The sequence below is a fragment of the Antennarius striatus genome, chromosome 5, assembly GCF_040054535.1.
Source record: "Antennarius striatus isolate MH-2024 chromosome 5, ASM4005453v1, whole genome shotgun sequence".
In the NCBI taxonomy this organism is placed as follows: Eukaryota; Metazoa; Chordata; class Actinopteri; order Lophiiformes; family Antennariidae; genus Antennarius; species Antennarius striatus.
This window is the reverse complement of record NC_090780.1, coordinates 7,792,352-7,814,460: the sequence shown is the minus strand read 5'-3', so window position 1 is coordinate 7,814,460 and position 22,109 is coordinate 7,792,352. Positions and strand designations below refer to the sequence as shown.

At 39.7% G+C, this 22,109-nt stretch overlaps 2 protein-coding genes across 2 annotated transcripts in view; one reads left to right on the top strand and one right to left on the bottom strand.

Annotated features, from left to right (window-relative positions):
• The window catches only part of kif5ab (kinesin family member 5A, b), a 72,716-nt gene extending 69,695 nt beyond the window's left edge, over positions 1-3,021 (bottom strand). The window contains exon 1 of the mRNA XM_068315740.1: positions 2,893-3,021. Within this exon, the coding sequence (XP_068171841.1) occupies positions 2,893-3,021 (129 nt within the window). The remainder of the gene's footprint in view (positions 1-2,892) is intronic.
• A 5,666-nt stretch (positions 3,022-8,687) lies between these two features.
• dctn2 (dynactin 2 (p50)) lies at positions 8,688-20,902 on the top strand. The gene is made up of 14 exons (XM_068315732.1): positions 8,688-8,905; positions 9,204-9,272; positions 12,792-12,888; positions 13,676-13,737; positions 13,944-14,042; positions 14,943-15,103; positions 15,685-15,838; positions 15,925-15,990; positions 16,116-16,154; positions 16,301-16,378; positions 16,726-16,797; positions 17,499-17,601; positions 19,253-19,344; positions 20,121-20,902. Exons 1-14 carry the CDS (start codon positions 8,870-8,872, stop codon positions 20,205-20,207), a joined length of 1,215 nt encoding a protein of 404 aa, XP_068171833.1. The 5' UTR covers positions 8,688-8,869; the 3' UTR covers positions 20,208-20,902.
• Positions 20,903-22,109: the final 1,207 nt, after the last annotated feature.

Below are 22,109 nucleotides of genomic sequence, written 5' to 3'. Positions count from 1 at the left end.
CGTTTACACAATGACTGCTTCGGCCAAAAAGAAAACTTATATTTGCGACGTCCATTTGTTCGTGAACAGCAGGGGGTGAAAACTTTTCTAAATGCTGTCATGCCGTTGTCAAAAAAATGGGCAAAACTCGATTGAAAAGGGGAAATCAAACCTTCGCTTTGCACTTTTATTAAGTGTCCTTCCAGCCTTGCTTATGTACGCAATCAACAACCAATCTATGGCCAAAACAACAAGAAAACATCATCAGACCGTCCAGTTGTGTTTCTGCTGCAAACTCTGTTGAGTTTATTTGTCACGTTAGAGTTCAGTTCTTCAAAATTCAGTGAAGTTTGGTCAGAAGTCACCAATGTTTGATGCTGGTGTAAAACACTACTAGGTTTTTCAGCTTAATGTCAGCTATTGCCAATGTTTTGAGGCCACAGTGACTTCCCTTCATATATACACAGCATACCAGCACACCATCCCTGATCTTTAGTCTGTTTCCACCTGCCTGCCACCAAGGTACAGCTGAACTGTCATTCAATAATTCATAACTTTGCCTCTGTCAGTTAACAACTTCTGAAGGACTAGACAAATATTGGGTCATTGGTACCACGGAGATATTTTTTTTCATCAATATGAGGGTAGAGCTGGGCCCTCTGTGGCAGGGGCTCATGTCCATTGGCCTGCTATTTTAATTCCTGATACAATCTGACGGGCATGTCATTAAACTCTCGCGGGCTGTATCTTCACGACTCCCTCAGAGAGTATTCAAGTGCTAAAAGAGAAATACTACAATTGGAAAATACACATAAATTTGCATATCGTAAAAAATTAGGACTCCTTTGAGGTACGTTCATTCAGAAATATCAATATACTCACATGACTGTGATTAGGGTAATATGAGCCAAAGGAATTTTCAGACTAAATTAAGTATTTGAATTATTTACATTTGTACACATCGCCTGTTTTAAATTATTCTACTCCTATACCGATGTGTAGATGTGGAATTACAGCAACACAGCACAGACAAGTTGTCTATTTATTGTGAAAGTTATCAGTAAGCTGACTTTATCTCTTCACACATAGTTTCCAGCTGTCACATGACACTTCCCTTTCCTATACAGTTTGAATGGAGAAGAAGCACTGACATCAAATAAACAAGCTAAGACAGGGATCCAAAAGTGGAATGTTGAATTTAATGCTGAGGTGTAAGATCTGACAATCTACAAGAATGAACAACTGAATGAATCTTTCATCCATCAGCTGTCGTTGAACGCACCCAGAACGCACTGTAAAAAAGTTGCTGAGATTGACGAGGGAATGAATGATTTCAAGCTGTTGCGATGCCAGCCTGTCATCCACAAATAGCATCAAAATGTTGCGTGCATTCAATCTGCTGGAGGAGGACATCCTGTTGATACAACCAGAATATACAACACAGTTGTGCCAGAATGTCTATCTATGCCTGACAATACTGTTTGTATTTTTGCATTGGGTATTAGACCAAAGAAAGCTGATAGCTGATTCCTCCCACTCTCTGTGTTATGGAGAAGAAGAAGAAGAAGAAACGTCCTTTATTAATCCCCTTGGGGGTAATAATTTTTTCCACTCTAGTTATATCGCATATTTGTGTGTAGAGGCTTGGTCACACACACACACACACACACACACACACACACACACACACACACACACACACACACACACACACACACACACACACACACACACACACACACACACACACACACACACACACACACACACACACACTCAAGGAGCCTGTAACCCTTACAGTTCATACAGTATATTGAGATGTAAAGCAGCAGGCAGCCACGTCAGGTTGTGCTCAAATGAGCAACTTATGGGGTCGGTGCCTTGCTCAAGAGACCCTCGGCAGCACTGGCACCTCTTCACTGCCAGTTCACACTCAGATTCTTTTTTCATGGTTAATGCGGGTCTCAAACCGGCCACACTCTGATTGCTAGTCCAAGAGCTTGTGGACTGAGGTACTGCAGAATATTTGACTACAGATATGATGTGCACATGTGTCAGTGTGTGTGTGTGTGTGTGTGTGTGTGTGTGTGTGTGTGTGTGTGTGTGTGTGTGTGTGTGTATGTGTGTGTGTGTGTGTGTGTGTATGTGTGTGTGTGTGTGTGTGTGTGTATGTACCGTTTGCGTTAAGCAAATTCAGAATGATGAACATTGTATTTCTTGGCTCGTTTTCATTGCTGCTCTTATAACAGTTACAGCCACCATCAGTTTATATTAATTTTACACTAAAACCAATCCACTGGACACAGAAAACATACACAGCATAATTATAGATATTTATAGATATTATAGTAGATAACGCAGCACCACACCTGTGAAATCAAACGTCTTGTAAAGGTTGACTGCACAACACAACATCTGCAATCAATCCTGCATCATTATCTGAGTCATGGAATACACTAAAATTTAGCAGACAAATGAAAAAGGAGCCATAGTGAGGGATCACAGAGGTGGGGTCCAGATTTACTATCATTTTATATTCCTAAACTCATCATTGTGGAATTCAGCCACTCAGCTTCATCAAGAAAGGAATGATTCTGACAAAAAATAATCTAAAGGCATGACAGGAGCAGCCCGTCAGTCATCTACCTTTTTCCGGCTCCTGAATGACAGGTATGCCATCTGAAAGCTGTGTCCCTCTTTAATTGCAATAGCAGCAGCACACACCTGAAAGATGCAACATGCTGATCAGAGCACAGAGGCTATACTTTGTTTGATCCCCGTCAGAAACCTTTAAATAACCAGTCCTGCTTGGCAAGCGTTTGATGTTTGTTCCAAACGTCGAGTGTAACCCCGAGCGTCCATCGTCTGCATGGAGAGGTGACGACAAGGAAGGGATCGTGTAGAATAACTTACCCCGAAGACAACAGTGTCCTCTCTGTGGAATATTGGGATGAACTTATCTCCGCGAATAATTTCGGACTTGTTCAGTGGACGAAATCGACACAACACCTTGATGTTGCATTCCGCGTTAGCATCAGCCATGGTCGGGAAAAAAAAAAGTGGGCGCGCTTCCAAAAGCTAAAGAGATATTTCTGTATTTAACTGACAAAAAATTAATTACCCCTTTGCGATCTTTTTCTCTAAACCACCTAGAGGTCGGCTATACCCACACGCGTAACGAGAAAGGCAGATGGAGCATTTGGATGAATGGGCACCGCGAGTTTTGGGAAAGACCACAGCCAAATTCATTCAGGAGACGTGAAACGGGATGGGACAGGAAGCCGCTGGAGAACGCCTTCTGCTTCAGATGCCTTCGAAACAAACTCAGGTGCAGTTAAGAGGTGGAGAACAGACGTGGAATTATGAACGGGAGTATATTCCACTGTGGTCCGGTCGGATGGGTCTGGATCAGATGCAGGCTGCTCAGAAGCATGCCTTGCATCACTGCCACCCCTGCTCTCTCACTGGGGGCGGGGCCTGAAAAAGTATTGACTCTCATCAGCACCACTGGGCACGGCGACCGAGGAGTAGGGACGAGAGATGCCACTCTGGATTACCCAAACACCCAAACACCGACCCCTACAGAAAAGTTCTTGTCGTTCGTTTTCAGTTGCACAGAAATCCTCACATCCTGAACGGGTATTATATTTACTGTGGCCGTTACTTTATGAGGAGAGCATTTTTATTTATTTTTTTACCAGTTCTGCACCATACTGGTCGTCATGGCAATGCTATTTTGCATGACAAGCTGGGGAGAATCGTGGGAACCACAGGCTCAGTAATATGTGTCCTGGGAATTAAAGAGGTACTCCAGCAATGCGGCATCACATTCATCAAGTTGAGACCTCAGAGAAAAGGATTAAAAGTCAGATTGAAAGACGATGAAGAAAATCTCCTGATATCTTGACCTTGAGTCACACGGGGTCAAGCTCTAATACCATAGGGTTCAGCTGTACCTTTCTATAAATGCTCTTCTATTAATACCTGAACTCTCCACAACCGTGGTTCATAATTTACTTATTTACCCCCATGATGAGTATTCCTTAAGTAGGCTATGCATTTTGTCAGAAGTTTCTGCAGAATATACTAGATAGATAGATAGATAGATAGATAGATAGATAGATAGATAGATAGATAGATAGATAGATAGATAGATAGATAGATAGATAGATAGATAGATAGATAGATAGATAGATAGATAGATAGATAGATAGATAGATAGATAGATACTTTATTAATCCTGGAGGAAATTGTATATATCCACTGCTCAGGCATTACATAATGAATAATACTGGATAAACACCAGGAGAAAAAGAAACACTGACATCACAGGACATACCGCAAGGCATACACTACACTAACAGACACATGCAGCACTAACAGGACTTATATACTAAACTATAACTAAAATATAAACAGTATAAAATTAAAATATAAACAGTATAAAATTAAAATATAAACAGTATAAAATTAAAAAATATAAACAGTATAAAATTAAATTAAATTAAATCCATTCAACCGCATGCTGACCTCGCCACCTCCCCCGTTCTCCTCCTGAGAGAGTCATTGTACCCCCTGATGGCACGGGGCACGAAGGAGGACCTCAACCTCTCTGTGGAGGCGCTGTGTGACAGCAGTCTGTCGCTGAAGGTGCTTCTCTGCTGGGAGAAGGTGGTGTGTAGGGGGTGGCAGGTGTTGTTCATGATAGCCTTAACTTTAGACATGGTCCTTCTCTCCAAATACAACAACACAATAAAGTAAGAGAATTCACAAATTAAGTTAAAAGTAAATACTTTCGTATTATGATGAGTATGAATAGCATAAAGCAAAAAATGATATAACAAGGTCACATCTCAAAATTAAGCAAGGCTGGAATATTTTACCATGATGTATCCCGTGCTGTATTATAAACACATATTTCGACGGCTATTATAATCACGGTGTAATCGTCAAAAAACAAGAAAAAATGTGTGCGTGTGTGTGGGGGGTAATCAAGAAAAATAAGCAATCAACAAAAATAAGCAATCAATGGGCCTTGTTCTTTTTTAGATTAATGGTAGACCCTATGAGCCTTTTCTGCTTCCATTTTGTTGCGTCATCTGTAGCGTTTTCTCCTTCTTTAAATCCAGATTTCTGTAAACTTCTGAGTAGGGAATGAACACACAATGTATTTATGTTCATGGGGACATTCACCAACACTGAGACTGATGACAATTTGTGTGAGGTTGAAAATTAGAGCCAGTAATGTAGACTATAGGCTACCTGTAAGAAAACTCTGTCAAAACCTGTCTATGGTTTCATATTTTTTGAAATTATTGATAAGGTTGTCCCCCTTACACACACATGATCTACTGGGTCTCTTGGGAATAAATGGGGCTCAGCTATAGGAACCAATGTCGGCCGGTTTCTGCCCAGAAGCATTAACAGTTTTTTGAACGCTGAACTCAAACATAAAGTGGCATGTTGGACTTTTGATTACTGGGAAGCGCATCAGCGTCATTCACATAAAATTAATTCAGCATACATAATAACAACAAATCGCATTGTAATAATTCATTCATTCATTTAATTCATTTAGGATCTGCTTCCTCCTGAGGTTGCTGGAACGTTTCCCAGCAGACTACAAGCATGAGGGAGGGAGACACTACGGCCACGTTGCCAGCGCATCGTGGAATCTGTAATAAATGTGATTTGACAAAAAGTTCCACTTTTCTCAAGGAATTCTGAAGGTTTCATCATTCTTTCAATGAAATGATAAATGTTAGAGGCTACTGGGGTAAAAGACAAATGTGGAATGAAAATAAATTCTCAAAACAAAGCTTAATCAAATTGTAAATATATGACAGTTGTTTAGTTTCCTACAAGACTCACATCTCCAATAACCAGCGTAATGAACAGAGTTGAGGCTACTCTCCAGATGGTAGTTGTTACACAGCTGGAAACATTACCACAACTCAGCAACAGTTCTATATATTCACTGCTCTCTGAATGTGGTCTATAGTGGACTTACAGGTGGCTGAGCCCACAAATGAGCTAACAGAGCAAAACAAGAGTCATTTCACTAAAGATTTGACTAAGGAAATGTGTTACCAGGTGGTAAGAGTTGAAAAATCAAGGAGCCTTCTAAGAATTAATTTGATTGCTGCTATATTTTTCTTTTGTCATTTAAAATGGTTTGGAAGTAAGTCCAGGGATCGATATGCAAGGAACATTGTGAGCATTTCAAAGTAGGTCACTGAGAGAGTCTGGAGGGAGACCTTAACACAACCGACATCAGATATGAAGAGGATATTAAAAGTCTGGAAACAACAGATGATGCTGATGGAAAACTGAAGGAAGCGTTAATCCAGAATTAATGGTATATAGAAAAATAGCAGATATGCTATAAAAGAATAACAGATATTAATTCATATTGCATAAATTATGTGATTAACATGGAAATGCAGAAAATGCAAACATTCAAAAATCATAACAAGTTCAATAAAATGTGAAAAATATATACTTTTGTATAGATAATGCAATTCTAAATGAACACAGGAGTTGTTTTGACATTAAACAGAAAACATTACTGGATTTAGGACTTAAATATGAATATTGATGTTTCCTTGGCATACCGTGATCTTTTTGGTTAAACAAAACGAGAAAAATTTCAAGTAGGTAATCTGTGTTCTTTAAATTCATTTGTGCTTTAAATGGCCTTTTGTTTGTGTGTTATTTTTTGTAAAGGAAGACTCCCAAAAAAACAGATGGCCACAGCCAACCAATCAGAAACTTGGAAAGATCCAGAAACTGCAAACACAGACAGATCTTTGTGTAACAAATTATAGGTGATGAATTGGGAACATATTTTTGGAAGAAAAAAAAAACATTTATGTACTTGATTCCAGACAGAGGAATAGAAAAAAGAAGACACTAGGCACAACTCAACAATTCAATACATAAAAAACAGTCACTGCATGTTTAGGACAGAGAATGTTGAATTTCAAATGAGATTTAAAGGTGGATCGTATCGCTCCTGCAGGTTTTTTTCCTGCAGCGTCGCAGTGGCTCAGTAGAGCGGGCGTCCTGTGATCAGAGATCAGCAGTTCGATTCCCTCTTCCGGCCAGTCATCCGGAGTATTAGCTGACAGTGGGAGTTGTAAGCTCACCTCCCGGCCCCTGCCGAGGCGCCCTTGAGCAAGGTGTCATCCCCCTTACAAGCTGCTCACTTGGGCGCACCATGAAGTTGCTGTCCATCACTCTCCCTCCCCCTGTACTGTTTGTTGTACTAATTGCATGCCTGGTGTGTTGTGTGTTTGTTTCAGGGGCCTGTACACAACATTGAATGCATGTATAGCTGAGTAATAAAAAATAATTTTCCCCTTGGGGATAATAAAGTGGACTTTCTTCTTCTTTAACAGGCAAAGATACACAAGAAAACAAACTGCGGATTTTGCTGAGGAGCTTCTGATACAACATAATCTGACTCAGATTTAGTTACATTTGTGAATGAGCGTAACCCCTGCCCTTCCCCAAAACCTTTTTTCATGCTGTCGGTGACAAACTACACAGGACAAAGGAGCAGATGTGATGGAGCTGTGTCTCCACCAGGGCTATTTTTACTCTGACCCTGAAATGGCGAATTGAGAAATTTAGGAGGAAAATGCAGATTTTAAATTGGGCTTATTGCTTATACTTTTCTTCCCTCAAGCTCATTCCTTCCAGCCCTCGTCTGGCTCCTCCTGAATGCCCCTTTTTTATCTCAATCACACCAGCAATATGACTGAGAAGAGGACAACATGAGAAGGAACCCTTTGTGACATTCTTTATCCGATTCTTCTTTACCAACAAATTGGTGAAATTTGCACTTAAAAAAAGACTCTCTTTGAAATTTATTTTCTAAAATTGTCTCTTTTTTTGACGATTAGGGGGAGTCCAGGCATGTGTGTTAGCCTGAAGTCAGTGGCTCAAAGCGGCTGCACATCTTCTACCTTCAAATCACCGCCCCTTCTCCAAAGATTCATCAACTTCTCCATCATCAGAATCCTCCTCCACCACCACCAGCGTTTGGATGCCAAGCTGGATGGATACCTCGTTGCTGCTTGGTACAGATTAAATCTGTCGTGTTGATCTACAAATCAAAGACATTAAAATAAATCTTATAATAGCGAACAAGCTTGTTTGTAGTTTGTGGGAGCAGCTGTTGTCTCACCGCATCCAAATTACTTACAGTGGTGAAATTAAATGTCATCAACATTATGAACATGAATTACCACTTGGATTAATGTTGTAGTCATGTCTGGAAGTACTTCAAAACTTATTTTCCACTTTTGACAAATTGAAAAAAATTCAACACAGTTTACCGCTGAAGGTGTTCGCGCGTCCCTTTAGCGCCACTCTGCGACGCATTTGCTGCACTTCAACCTCATCATACCCTTTAATAAAACGGACGAGAATAATGTTGGTACTATTTATAAATTGGTTGTTAAAAACATAACTACGAGTACAAAAACTGTTTGTTAAGAATATCAAACAAAAATCTAAAACGACGAAAATGAGGCCATACAGTCGTATTGGTGCATCGGCACGCATGCGTAAAACGATGCTCCACTCTTAGAGGAATGTTTGTTTTAATGGTTTAGGTAGGCCGGTCAACTATCTTTCGTTGATGAAGCATGCACAGCACCGCCCTCTCGTGTGCTCGTTTAACAAAACCCAACGCACACGCTGTCAACTCAAGCTAGTGAATACACTAGCCTGAAAACCGTCGCCGGCTGGCAGGACGTTGGTCGTTCATCTTCCGTTAAGCATTTGATATAATTTGATTGGGTTCATCGGTAACATACACGATTTAAAAACATTTGTTTTATACAATTGTAATTTTTTATCAAGTCTTTGCTTCCCGTGGACAATGGCTGATCCTAAATACGCAAACCTTCCAGGAATTGTAAGTGGCTAACCTAACGCTAGCAGACAGACTAGCTAAATTGTCATTTGGTCATGCTAGCACCAAGCTCTGACAGCTAAGTTAGCTCATATTCCCATTATCCCTGTAGGTTATATGTTGTTTACATTTACTATACATCTTAATCATGTAATGGTAGATTTTTATGTGCAAACTCGTCATGCAATATTGTGTGGCGTGATACAGACGCACTAAAGTAAGAGTTGTTGATGGGACGGGGCGTTGGCCAAGCTAATGACAATAACTGTATGATGTATTGTTTTCCTTATTATTCAAACAGGCCTTCAACGAACCCGACGTGTACGAGACCGGAGACCTCCCGGAAGACGATCAGGCTCAGTTTGAGTCGGTGAGTGGACGTTTGGTAGAACGCTACCCGGGCTGTGTCCGTTTAGTAAAAGTAGCTTGCTGGCTGAATGTGAAGCTAATGTTTCTAGCTAACAAATGGTTTACGATCAATAATTTCAGTCGTCGTCATAATCCATACCTCGAATAAATAGATATTACAGGAATGTGGCTTAAAATGTGATTTGATCAAGTTCAATATGAATATGATGACATGTGATCCTACTTTGCAAACTGGTAGACATGTAGAAAAAAATATGCATTGTGGTTAGTTATTTGCTCTAAATAGATTTTGTCATCATCTTGTAGCTTGATAAAGAAGCCCTTTCATTATTATTACATAAATATAAAGCAAAGCTTTATTCAGACATTAAGAGTATACATCCAAAGATTTTTTTAGTTTGCTAAATCACAGAGCTAAGTTGACCGTTCAGGTTATTGGTTAACAAATCATTCTTATATTGCTTATAGTGGTTTTGTCTGCTTGTTTTTTGCAACAAGAAAAGTTAGGTAAAGAAAGCAAAGCCCTCTCAAGCATCATATGTTAGAAAACTGGTGGATGGCTTAAGATATATTCTCATAGTTTTGTCTCACTCTGAAATGCCTACTTTCACCATCATCTTGCTGCAGTCTTCAGAAGTTGTCAGGAGTTTGTGGGTCATAATACCACAGCCTATTTTAAATGTAGACGCTAGAACACTCTCTGTCAACTGATGAGGGATTCTGGGCATACATTGCTTTTAAAACTGTTTACATGGTTTACTGACAACCTCAGAGGAACCTAATTGACATTTTCCCTTCCATGTTTCCTCACTCATTCTTCCCATACCCTTGACCTTTTTTGACTCTTCCCCCACCCCTCCTTGGACCCTAGTTTGTACAAGTAAGGCATGTATTATGATCTCAGTGAGCTTAATGCCATGCTTTTTGTGCATGATTTGAAATCTCATATCCACCTTTCCTACCTTTTATTGACTGGGATGATGAAAGTACAAAATGATGGATGGAGTGCTTTAATTAATCACTTTTTTGATTGTTGAAGTGCAAGAAAATGATTCTTTTCCTCCTGTTTGTGTTACGTATTTAAGCTATTGTATGAGTGTTGTTATGGTGTTAATGGGTTTTCAGAAGCACTTTAATTCCCGCTCTTACCCAGTGATGCTTTAACAAAGCAGTAAAGGCTCAAGTATTTGTTTCTGTACTTGTGAAATGCTTACAGGAGAAAGAATTTTGTTTTAGTGCTTCCCCTATCTTAGTCTGTCTTCAAGAGCTGCTTCTTGGTTATCCACAGCATTTTCACCAACTACACTTCATTTTCTAAGGTCTCCTGAACAGTGTGTCATAACAACTTGGAGATGTCCACATGTTTAGTGTCACACTTACAAAATAACAATATGTTTTTGAGAAATCAATTCATGTTGTAATGTAATTTTAGATGGAGGGAAAATGCAACTTTACTCTTATTTTTTGAAAATACAGAGAGAAAAAAAAATACTTTTTATCAATGCAGTTGATTGGTTCAAGTTTTATTGTGGTTCCACAATATTTCCACCTTGACTTCCATTCCACAAAGATACATATTTCCCTCCACATTTGACTAATGTCTGTTACATACAAAGTTTGTACTTAAAGTCTTGTAATTGCAAGCTAATTTCATGAGGTGCATCAGATTCGTATCTACACCAATATTGATGCCATGTGGATTTTAGCCAAACATGACTGATCCATGTTGAACTGATATTTTGGTTATGTTTTCTCAAACAATTTCAAGTGTCGTAACTTTTTCTGGACAGTGGGGGGGGGGGTGTGGTAAAGTACCGAAACTGTTAATACTCTGATGTCCAATCAGAGTTTCAGTGCAAAGCTACTCATTGTGATATTGTAATTAATAAAAGAACAAGAATGTGTCGGTACGTTTTCAGTGACTTCTTCTTCAGGATGCACATTAAAAAGGAAAGAAAATATTAATTTTTTTATACCTATAACATTTTTTTTGTTCCCCTGATTTTGAAGCATGATGTAACACCCTTAAGTTATTTTATAAATCAGCAGCAGCAGATGAGTTCATGGCAAGAATTAAAAATGTCTGACACTGTCCTCCCTTTGACCAGCCTTAGGTCACAATGATCAAAATTAGTCATCACTAAATGTCATTGAGATCTAAGAACACCGTCTTGGATCAATGAACAAAAATCATGGCACAATTTATAGGGGGCCCACCTCAAACTTCATTAGAAAATTTGGTTTATACTAGCAGATTAAATTTGGATGAACTATATGCCCAAGAAATAGCTCATCCTGTCTAAAATAATAATTATGAGACGTGTTTCTGCAGCAGAACTTTCATTAAGAATTTCCAGTCTTAAGTTCTTCAACATCCTATAGATGCCTTGAAGCGACTTTTAACCTTCAGTCCGACTGATAGACCTGCACACACAGAATAATGAGACACCCTCCATGAGAGCATACGCCTCACTGCTTTATAAAGTCCACTACGGTATCAGAAGAGGAAGTGACCTGTTGGTGTTCGGGGAGCATCTTACCACCCTGAACGGGAGAAGAAAGAAAGAACTGGAGATGTCAGCATCTGATCAGTGTGTCTCCAGGCTTTATAGCAGCAGTCCCAGAACACTGCTTTCTTTCTAATCTTTCCTGACCCTTGCCAATGTTTTTCCCAATGTGTGCATGGCATGTGATAACCATATTAATCTGTGTTGTTTCTCTCTCTCTCCCCCCCTTATTTTTTTGTCTGCTCTTCCATTACTTTTCTCTAACTCTCTTTGGAAAACCAAGGAGCTGGTAAGAGCCTGACTAACCCCCCTCCTCATCACTCCTCTTCACTGCATTAGTGTAACTGTGTGTAACTGCGTGTTTCCTTGGCCCGGGTCTGTGTGCAAGCTTGGACCTATGTTATATGTCTGTTTTTGTCGGTGGGGGGTCCATCTCCATCAAAGCCTCTAGTTCATAATTGATCTTTTGCAACTTTTGATCAATATGTGCTTCCCATAATCACTGATCAAATCCCCTTCACGTAGTAAAGGAAATGATCAGGTCTCCCTTTTTTATTTTTACATGTACCATATATGTAATGAGTTACCAAAGCATCAACAGTCAGGTCTGAATTTAAACTATGCACGTGAAATGATTTTGAGCATTTATCACTTGCCTGCTGATTCTTCACAGTATGATGGGAAAAAGCTAGATCTCCTTAAAAAAGCCGCACATTATGACTGTAAAATGGCTGATTTTCTTGGGTCATTTTTCCTGTGGCTTTCTGAAGAATACAAATTCAAAAAAGTTGCCTTAACAGCATAATTCATGATCTTTTAAAATAATATTGGGAGTAGTGATCAAGCATAGAATACCTATCAGTCATTACCATTCTGTCAAAACTTTGGGTACACCGATTCAGTCGGCCAAGGCTCATTTTTAAATCTTTGCCATCTGTGAAGTTTTCCATGCCCTTTATGATTTTTATCCATTTATGTTCATTCAACTTTATTCCCTGGTGTTGCAATGACAGGAAGAGCTTTGCAGTGACAGCGTGGAGAGGATTGTCGTCAATCCCAATGCAGCCTATGACAAGTTCAAAGACAAACACGTCACCACCAAGGGACTCGGTCAGTTTGTGTTCAGTTCATCACTTCTATCCTTATATCCTGACATAATGTTAACCAGCTTATGAATTGTGAGTTTCCATTATTTAGCTCACTTTTATTGATTATATATCTGTATAGCAGTGTAAGAAAATACTGTTCAGCAGCACCATAAACTGGAGTGTTGACATTGGCCATGACCAGCCAATATCAACACTCCAGCCAATGTCCTATTTCTACAGCTGCAGTAGAAATAGGACATTCTATCTTTCGTTCACGTGTGGGCCTTTGAAAGACTGTTGGATCAGAAACATTGAGTTTAACTAGGTGGACCTCATTAGCTGGCATCTGAGTGTGTTTCCCTCATCGTTTCTGAGGAAGTTAATGTAGTCAGAAACATCTTTTTTTAGGATACAATTTACAAAAACACCTTATTGAATGTTAAACCAGAATTATGCAGATTACTTCAAAACGGAAAAATATTGCACATTATTACTTTGTTATTTTGAAATTATAAATATTAGATTGTCGAATAATGCATTATTGAATACACTGTTTTGCCTTATTTTCACCAAAATAACCATACAAGAATGACTATGTGTGACAAAATAAGAGTGCTGTTTGATACCAGGCTGACGAAGCACAGAAGCTAGAGTTATTCTTCAGTTGATCATAAATGCATCCTTATTTTTCCCCTTTACTCTCAAACTCTGAATTTTACTCTCAAACTTTGAATTTTATTCCTTTGCAGACACTACACCAGCAACCAATTTGCCTTTTCAACTTTTCTAACTCTGTCTCCCTTTTACAGACTTCTCAGACAGAATCAGTAAAAGCAGAAGAGTGGGCTATGAATCAGGAGAATTTGAAATTGTGAGTACATCTGTTCAGCAGAAATTCATTTTTTCAAAGTTGTTAGAGGATAAAACCACTGTCAGATCTTAATTTTACTCGCTCTGTATGTTTGAGTTTGGCACCGTTGCAGGATTATTTGTTTCTTTGCTGCTCTCTCTGGATTTGACTCGCTTTGCTGTTGTGTAATATTCATGCAGCGTTTCTGCTCTGTCATCTTTATTTAGCTCGGAGAGGGTTGTGGCGTGAAAGAGACTCCTCAGCAGAAGTACCAGCGCCTGCTGAATGAGATCCAGGAACTCACCCAGGAAGTGGACACCATCCAGGTGAACTGACCCCGACATCTGCAGACACACTTATCTTTATGCCAAGCTGGATTTGGCAAGAGCTGGTGGACTGTCCAGCCTTTACCCTGCTGTCTGCACTTGGATTCACTTGGATTTTCCTCTTTGTTCCCATCTCATCATAAATTTATGCAGAGATGTGAAATCTGTAGTTAAATTATTTTAGTTTCAATAGAGCTGTGGGATTAATTGGTTGTTGGATGCACAAAAGACAATAAAAAGTAGACTAATGAAACCTTAAGTGGGATACACACAAAGCAGGGCCAGTTCAGCATCAGATTCTAATTTGGCCTGTGAATCAGATTTAATTGTGCTATCCATGGGTTTCAGTTCAGACAGGCAGCATGTGCAGAATGACTGGCTGAAGCTGCTCTCTGCTAAACCCTTGAATTCTACACTTCTGAAAGCCCTCTGGAAAAACTGACATAAAGCTGAAATGATACTTACAAGTCCTCACGTTTAGTTAATCCATATATAACGGATCATTGTTGCGTCTCATTTCAATAGTTAGCATAATGCTATTGTGTTAAATTATAATGCAGGGGTCTGGAGTATCTATGACTTGATGTGCTTGTATGTGACTTGATTGATCACGAGCTGTGTTCTGTTATTATGAATGATTTTTAGCAGAACTCTTATGGGGTCTGTGGGTCAAAATAATTTAGCAGCTGATACCTCCAATTATTGGATTAATCAAGCGTGAAGGGCAACACTTGAGTGTATTTGAAAAAGAACATGTCTGAGTAGAAACACATGAACTTGTTGGTTGGAACTAGTTGGATTTTATAAATTAATCTAATTGCTTTTAAATTAATCTCTATGGATTTATCCTCACAATTTAATAAAAGAAATCGTTGAAATCATTTGTTCCTCTGCTTACAGGCTGCTACAAAAGAAAGCAATGCAGAGGAGCGCCTGACCCCGGTCGTACTGGCCCAGCAGGCAGCCCAGCTCAAACAGCTACTGGTCTCCGCCCACCTGGACTCGCTGCTGGGACCCCAGGCACACATTAACCTGGCCGACCCAGATGGAGCGCTGGCCCGGTGAGCCGAGAGGATGGTGGTGGGACAGTTCATATAAAGCAAGAGGAAAAGCATGTGGAAACTCAAACAGATTGAAGAGCTAGTGGGCAGGGAAAGGATGAAGGAATGGGAGAGGCAAAAGTGTGGTTTGAAGAACGAGAGGGATTATTAGTGGGGGGAAAGAAGGGCAGTAGAATTCATTTTTCTGGGGCTTGGTGCAAAATCCGTATGCACTATGAGGCATCAGAGAGTAATAAGTTCAAGGCAGTAGGGCCACTATCAGTCGCTCACGTAAATATAGCTGATTTCAGTTCCACCTTTTAGGGAATCACAAGAACTGATGAAGGGATAATTTCGCAAAGAAAAACTGGAAAGAGTGGTAGAAAGCATTTAGAGAATAAAAGCGTACTGGAATGGAATGCTGATTATGTACAAGAAACAGAAGGCAATCAGACTGTCTGGAGACCTTTTTACACAGGCCTAACATGCTGGCATTAACATCTAGTGTGGTGTTTAAATGGGCATCAAGCAATGCTAACTGATGCTGATAGCACTATTTAGTATAAAATCACTTTTGGTCTTATTTTCCTTTCTGCCTGCAGACGCCTGCTCACCCAGCTGGAGGTGGCCAAGAGCAGCCATGTCAGTGCTGCCACAGATGGAAAGCGAACGGCTTCAGCAAAAGGCCCAGATGGAGTTGTCCTCTATGAGCTGCACAGCAGACCAGAGCAGGAAAAATTCAATGAGTCTGCCAAGGTAGAAAAGGGAGGGGTGTGAATGAATGATGCAGTGGTCACCTTTGTGTGTTCTGTCATCTGTGTCACCTGGTTTCCTCCATGTAGATGGCAGAACTGGAGAAGCGTCTCGCTGAGATGGAGATTGCTGTTGGCTCAGGATCAGACAAGCAGGTACACACACACACACACACACACAGACATTTTCTCAGAAGACTCAGATCTTCGACTTGATTTGTGCAAGGGATTTCATTTTGTCTTTCTGAGCTGTACTTCCTGTTTGGGTGGTTATGTTGCAGGGACCTCTGAGTTCTGGCATACAAGGGGTCAGTTTGATGGTAAGTCAGCTTCCTTCTGTCGGAACACACTGTGTGGGTTTTGTCATCATTCTAACAACTGTTTGAACACATGTTGTGTATCTGATGCACAGTTAGAGAACTTCAACTCATTGCCTTGAGTGTGTGTTTGGTTTGTGTTCATATAGGACACCATTGAGCTTCTCCAGGCCAGGGTCAATGCATTGGATTCTGCTACTCTAGATCAAGTGGAGGCCAGACTGCAGGTGATGTAACTCAACAATTATCAGCATTTGATGTAAACGAAAGCTGAAACCTTCTTGTATTTGTGAATAAGGCCCACCGAAACCCAGCACATAAAAAAGTTGACATGTTTTATCTTGAGAAACAAAGTTAAAAAAAAAAAATCTAAATAAGGAATATTTTCTTCAAGATCCCAGCCTCTGCTTGTCATTTGTGACGATAACTTTTGAAACTGTATTTTCTTCATTAAGTGTAACATAGCCAGCTAATAGAAATACATTAACCTTAGTTCTTGTTTTTATTGTGCTGCATCTGAATGACTCTAAGATGCTGCTTGTCTTTCACAATAAATATTTCCTCCCTCTTTTAGAGTGTCCTTGGGAAGATGAATGAGATTGCTAAACACAAAGCAGCAATCGAGGATGCAGATACACAAAATAAGGTTTGTGATCTCTGCATCCATCACTGTGTTGTAATCATCTCAGTTCCTTTCAGACTGTCCACCTGGAATGTGGAGACGCTCCCACATTCCAGGTAGCGTCTCCACATTCCACCTGGAATTTCATTTTTTAGTCCGACCTTTTAAGATTTTTAATTCTGAAAATATTTACTATCAACAAGAAGTGGCAGCAGAGAAAGGTAAGAGCGGCATCATGTTTGATTTTAGTATTTACTAAAGAGCTCTTTGTGTTTGTCGATATTGTCTCAGCGGGAAACATTTTTTATCAGGTTAATTTCTGCTGTGTAATCACAACCTTCATGTCTTGAAGTGCTGTATTCTTGAATGGCCAGCGGAGGGCAGCATGTGTTTCGATAATATCATCAATGTCATACTTTTGTATTTTAAGCATTAAATTAGCTGTACCCACAATTACAGAGCAAACATCTATAGCAATAAAATACAGATGGACCTGGAAAGAACAAATGTCAATCTGTATGGACTGATGACAATGACAGCTGTGTGGACAGAATTGTAGCATTTTCTATCATTTACAGTATCATGAAAATCATGTATTAATGTTGTATTTAGAGTACATTAATTATTGCATCATGAAACAAAGGATGAATGAGTAACCCTTTGTGAAATAAACATATTGTTCGGCTGGAGGCTTGAAACATGCTCGTATGTGTTTTTCTTGCCAGGTGTCGCAGCTTTATGATGTGGTTCAGAAGTGGGACGCCATGTCCACTTCCACACCTCAAGTGGTGCAGAGGCTTGTTGCTGTAAAGGAGTTGCATGAACAAGGTAAAAAACAAATCAGCAGCTGGTGGTTGGCAGTATTTCAATTTTTGTATCCTCAAATAAAAGTATGAAATTGTATTTTTATGGGCCTTAACAGTCAGAAAGATGTGTTTACTGGTCCTAAGTTCATGTTTCTAATGATGCTTGTGGCCAAATTTCCTCCCAGCCAGCATAATAAGAGTAAAAACTGGATAATTTATGGTCTGTTGTTTTCTGTGGGGTAAGAACCTTGAAATGACACCCATGAGAGTTCAAGGAGAGGATGTATGTAGGTTAGTGGGGGATGGGGAGTGGCATTAAAGATTCAAATTATGTAGGATGAAACTAGAGAACAGAGTACCGCTGGAAAGTAACTCAGGTTTTAGTATTTTCTGAAAACACTTTCAGTGAGATAAAGGATGGAAAGGAAGTGGAACTGTTGTTCAGAATGACGGTGTGACCCCCCAGCACCACGCGTTTCTATTAGAAGTCCAAAATATGACTGAAATGGAGCCTCTCATAAAATTAGAATAAATCCATCTGTACTGTTACGCCCCCCCACCAGGGAGGAATAAATGCTGTTATCTCCCCACCTATATATTTGAATAAGCTCACTTGAAAACCTCAACGGTGTCACATTTTATCTCCACCCACTACCTGTCAATCAAGCACCCGACCAATCATGGCGCCCAAACAATTACGGCGCCCAACCAAAAGGAATCACGTGAACGATATGCGTAAGGCATCAGGCAGCGGGCCTTTTGTTGTGGTTACGCCTTTCATCCACATGACAACGTAGATATCCGGGATGATAACGCTGGCCAAAGGGGAGTTTGTTGAAAACGCCAGGTCTGTGTTGTCGTGTGGACGCTGTAACCGAAACTTTTTCTATCCGAGGGGCGTCTCCCTGTGACGATAACCTCTGTGAATTCAGTGTGTGTGACCTGTGTCTACATGTACACACAGAATGGACGGAGTTAAAACCGACTATTTTCTCACATATAACAGCGCCACGTCGAAGACGCGTTGATAAACATGCTTAACAATTGGATATTTGTTCATCTGTTTCTTTATGAGTCAAAGTTTATATATTTATTCATCATTCACGTTCCTCGCCAAAGACGCCAACGCCAGTTCTATGTCAGACTGGGATGCGCTGCCTGCTGGTGAGAGAACTGTGTGATGGGTGCGCTTGGTTTATAATACCAAGACATTTGTTTTCATATCTTTCGTATGAAGTCTGATATTAATGTTTTATATATCATATTATTATCTTTTTATTATTTGGTACAGAAAACCAGAGCCTTGGAATGAATAGATGGTACTGATCATTTTTTTTCTGAGAGCTGAAGGAGGTCATTTGTCATCAGGAGTCTTTGCACCAATCTGTCACAGTCTGCAGCTTAAGTGTTTTTAGCTCAATATGGGTAGACTTTTTATCTCCTGATGATTCTTTGTAGATGAAGGCAAACAACTATAAGAAAATATTCCCTAATCATCAGTAATTTGTTTCAGGTCACATTCCCCTATTTGTCTTTCCTCCCGTCGCTTTGGCCCGGAGCACTGCATTTTTATCGTTTTTTTTTTAACTCCAAATTTATAAACGTGACAACCCATACTCAATCTTATCTACTGCCCCCTCTGTTTGCTTCTCCCTCCTCATCCAACCTCACAGCCATGCAGTTCGGTCAGCTGCTGACCCACCTAGACACCACACAGCAGATGATCAACAACTCTCTGAAGGACAATAACACTCTGCTGGCACAGGTAGGCAGAAAACGCTCTTTATACCTGTGAGCTGTGGAACTTGACTGATTTTACCCACTTAAATATTCACTTTTTGCACGAGCTCCTACAACCACAGGAACAGTAGATGAACATGTTGAGCTGAACGATGAACCGTCTGCTGTTGCTGTTGAGACCAGCACCGGCTGTTGACAGGTGCTGGTCTCTATAGACGCAGACTGAGCTACAGTTTGTTAGAAGCTAGATTCCTAGGGAAACCCTGCTGGGATTTTGTCCAGAAGGGATTGTTGAAAATAAAATAAGATTATGTGCTGGACTAGGAGGGAAAAAGGACTTCACAAACTCAACCAGTTGAGTTTAACTTAGTCTGTTCATGCACGGAATAGATGAGTGTAAAAATGAAAGAGCCTCATCTCTCTGAAGCCTCCTGGGCTCAAACTCAACCTTTACCTCCACTCATTCACATTTTAAGGCCTCTGGCAAAGCAGTGTGTCTGTTTTTCCACCTTTTTTTTTTATCCCCATGTGATAAATAAAGCATACATAAATTTGACAGAAATTCTGTCTCCCATGTTAAAATGCTCATCACTGCCTTAAAGAACAATTTCAAATTGTTCGCTATCCAACAGCTGGACAGTAGAATATTCCATTTTCCACAAATCATGATCACTCGTCTCCACCCAAGCCTCTTTGTGTCATTAGTTCATCTCTCTAGAGAACATTTCCAACTTTTTCTTCATTTCTACTTCCTCTTTTCTCCCCTCTCACTTCATGTATTTATTTTCACCCTTTCTCCAGGTCCAGCAGACGATGAAGGAAAACCTTGTGGCTGTAGAGGAAAACTTTGCTGCTCTTGATCAGAGGATTAAAAAGCTCAACAAATAAACGGTGACACAGTTTGGACTGATCTAAGGGGGTAGAACACGGACTAACAGTGGTCGGCTGGAGGACACAGAGGGCAGTTCGGGTTTTCCTCGTTTGCTCTCTTCATCTCTGCCTTTTTTCGTGAAGTGGAATGTTAAGAAAGTTGGAAAAGATGAAATAACAAATAAGTAGACCAAATATTCGTGTCCACTCTCCTTGCCTCCTCTTTTCATGAGTATAAAATTAATTTAAAATATAAATACCTGCCTACTTCATCTATACCACTGATTGCAGTCCGCGGTTAAGCTTATTGACATTTAGACTGGAGTGTTTTTTTTTATTATTAGTATAAAATACTTTGAATTCCTCTGTTTTGGAACACCTCACTCTATTATTAAATTTGCACTGTACATTTCAAAGGATACAAATTTAATGGAATAGAGTCACGTTGGGTTTCATGGATGATGCAATGACGTTGTCAACTGTAAAAAGAAAGATCAGGTTGTGTTGTGTCGTAGCGTTTTATCTGGCGCATGTCTGTGGGAGCGTCTCAGAAAGAATGACTGTAAATATGCCCGTGGACCTTATTGTTTCCTCATGCTTAGTCGTTTGTAACTATATTATGACTACAACCAGACACCACTGAGTTTGTCACCGCCTACATGTCAACCGTGTTATTCTTCTGTGGTCATGGAAACGGATCAATAAAACAATGTACAATATGCTCTGTTCCTTTTTATTTCATGAAATGAAGATCACACGTTTAAATCACTAATGAAATGATCCCAATACTTGCCCTGAAGAGATGTGACGATTAAAACCATGTTAATGTTGTCTGGCCTCATGCCTGAGCGACTGAAAAACAACTGATGAATGAAAGGATGATGTAAGATTACAAGTAATATCCCTACCAGTCTTCAGTATGACCAAGTGTAGCCATGCTTTACTACAGAAACTCGTTTTATAACGATATGTTTGAAAGTCACACAATCTCTAATTTGCAAATAATGTACTAAACAACCAACCATCGCTCGAGGTGAATTGACGTGGTGTTCCCCGTGTGAACACTAGGTGGCAGCATAGCATCTCAAACAGTCGTTCGACGTTCAAGGACAAAAACACTCACCAGAGGTGTAAAGAACTCCTTTTGAGGTGTTTTCCCTTCACAAATACATGTCATTACTCTCCTAAAATTATAAATTATTTTTAATTTGTTAGAAATGAACCAATAAATTGAGATTCTTGACTACCTTAATTAAAATTTGGATAATTTGCATGAACAGAATAAAATGTAAACATGACGTTCAAATAGTACGAGAGGTTCATTTAAACGCTTATTTGGTTTTACTGCTTATCAGTTCTCTCCGCAAGCACAGTGTCCTAAAAGATTAAACAACTTAAATATTATGTCCATTCTTCAAATTTTCCTACTTTCCACACAACCACAGTTACTGTTGAGAAAACTAACACATCCCACAGACTAAAGTCAGGAAGAGCGAAGAGTAAAACACACAAATTACTCAGTTCATCTGTTAAACTTTAATTCTATCTGACATTTAAAATAATTTAAATGGTTTTCTCGTGTTTGATATCAGGTTACTGGCAGATGACAGATAACAGTAGATTAAAGGTAGGTGAGAGATCAGGTGATTCTGGTGAGTCATCCTCACAGTCGTGCAGAGGTCAGAGTCATGATAAAGCAAATTTAATCTGGTCAAATCTAGTTCTAGTCCTTGTAGAGTTGAGTTAGACTCAAATTGTGATAATAGAGAGGTTTGATCAAGAGACCACCCAGATGAGCACACATAGACCCATACTGTATATCAAATTTACATTTGTCGTTCTATTTTAGGTATGATAGATTAGGCCACCACCATCCATCTGTTAAAACACATCTAAACCGATTACAAACTAAATAATCCC

Coding starts and splice junctions, on each gene's coding strand:
- dctn2 (XM_068315732.1), top strand. CDS start 8,870: ATGGCTGATCCTAAATACGCAAACCTTCCAGGAATT. Junction 13,738..13,943: donor AATCAGGAGAATTTGAAATT/GTGAGTACATCT, acceptor ATCTTTATTTAG/CTCGGAGAGGGTTGTGGCGT. Junction 14,043..14,942: donor AGGAAGTGGACACCATCCAG/GTGAACTGACCC, acceptor CTCTGCTTACAG/GCTGCTACAAAAGAAAGCAA.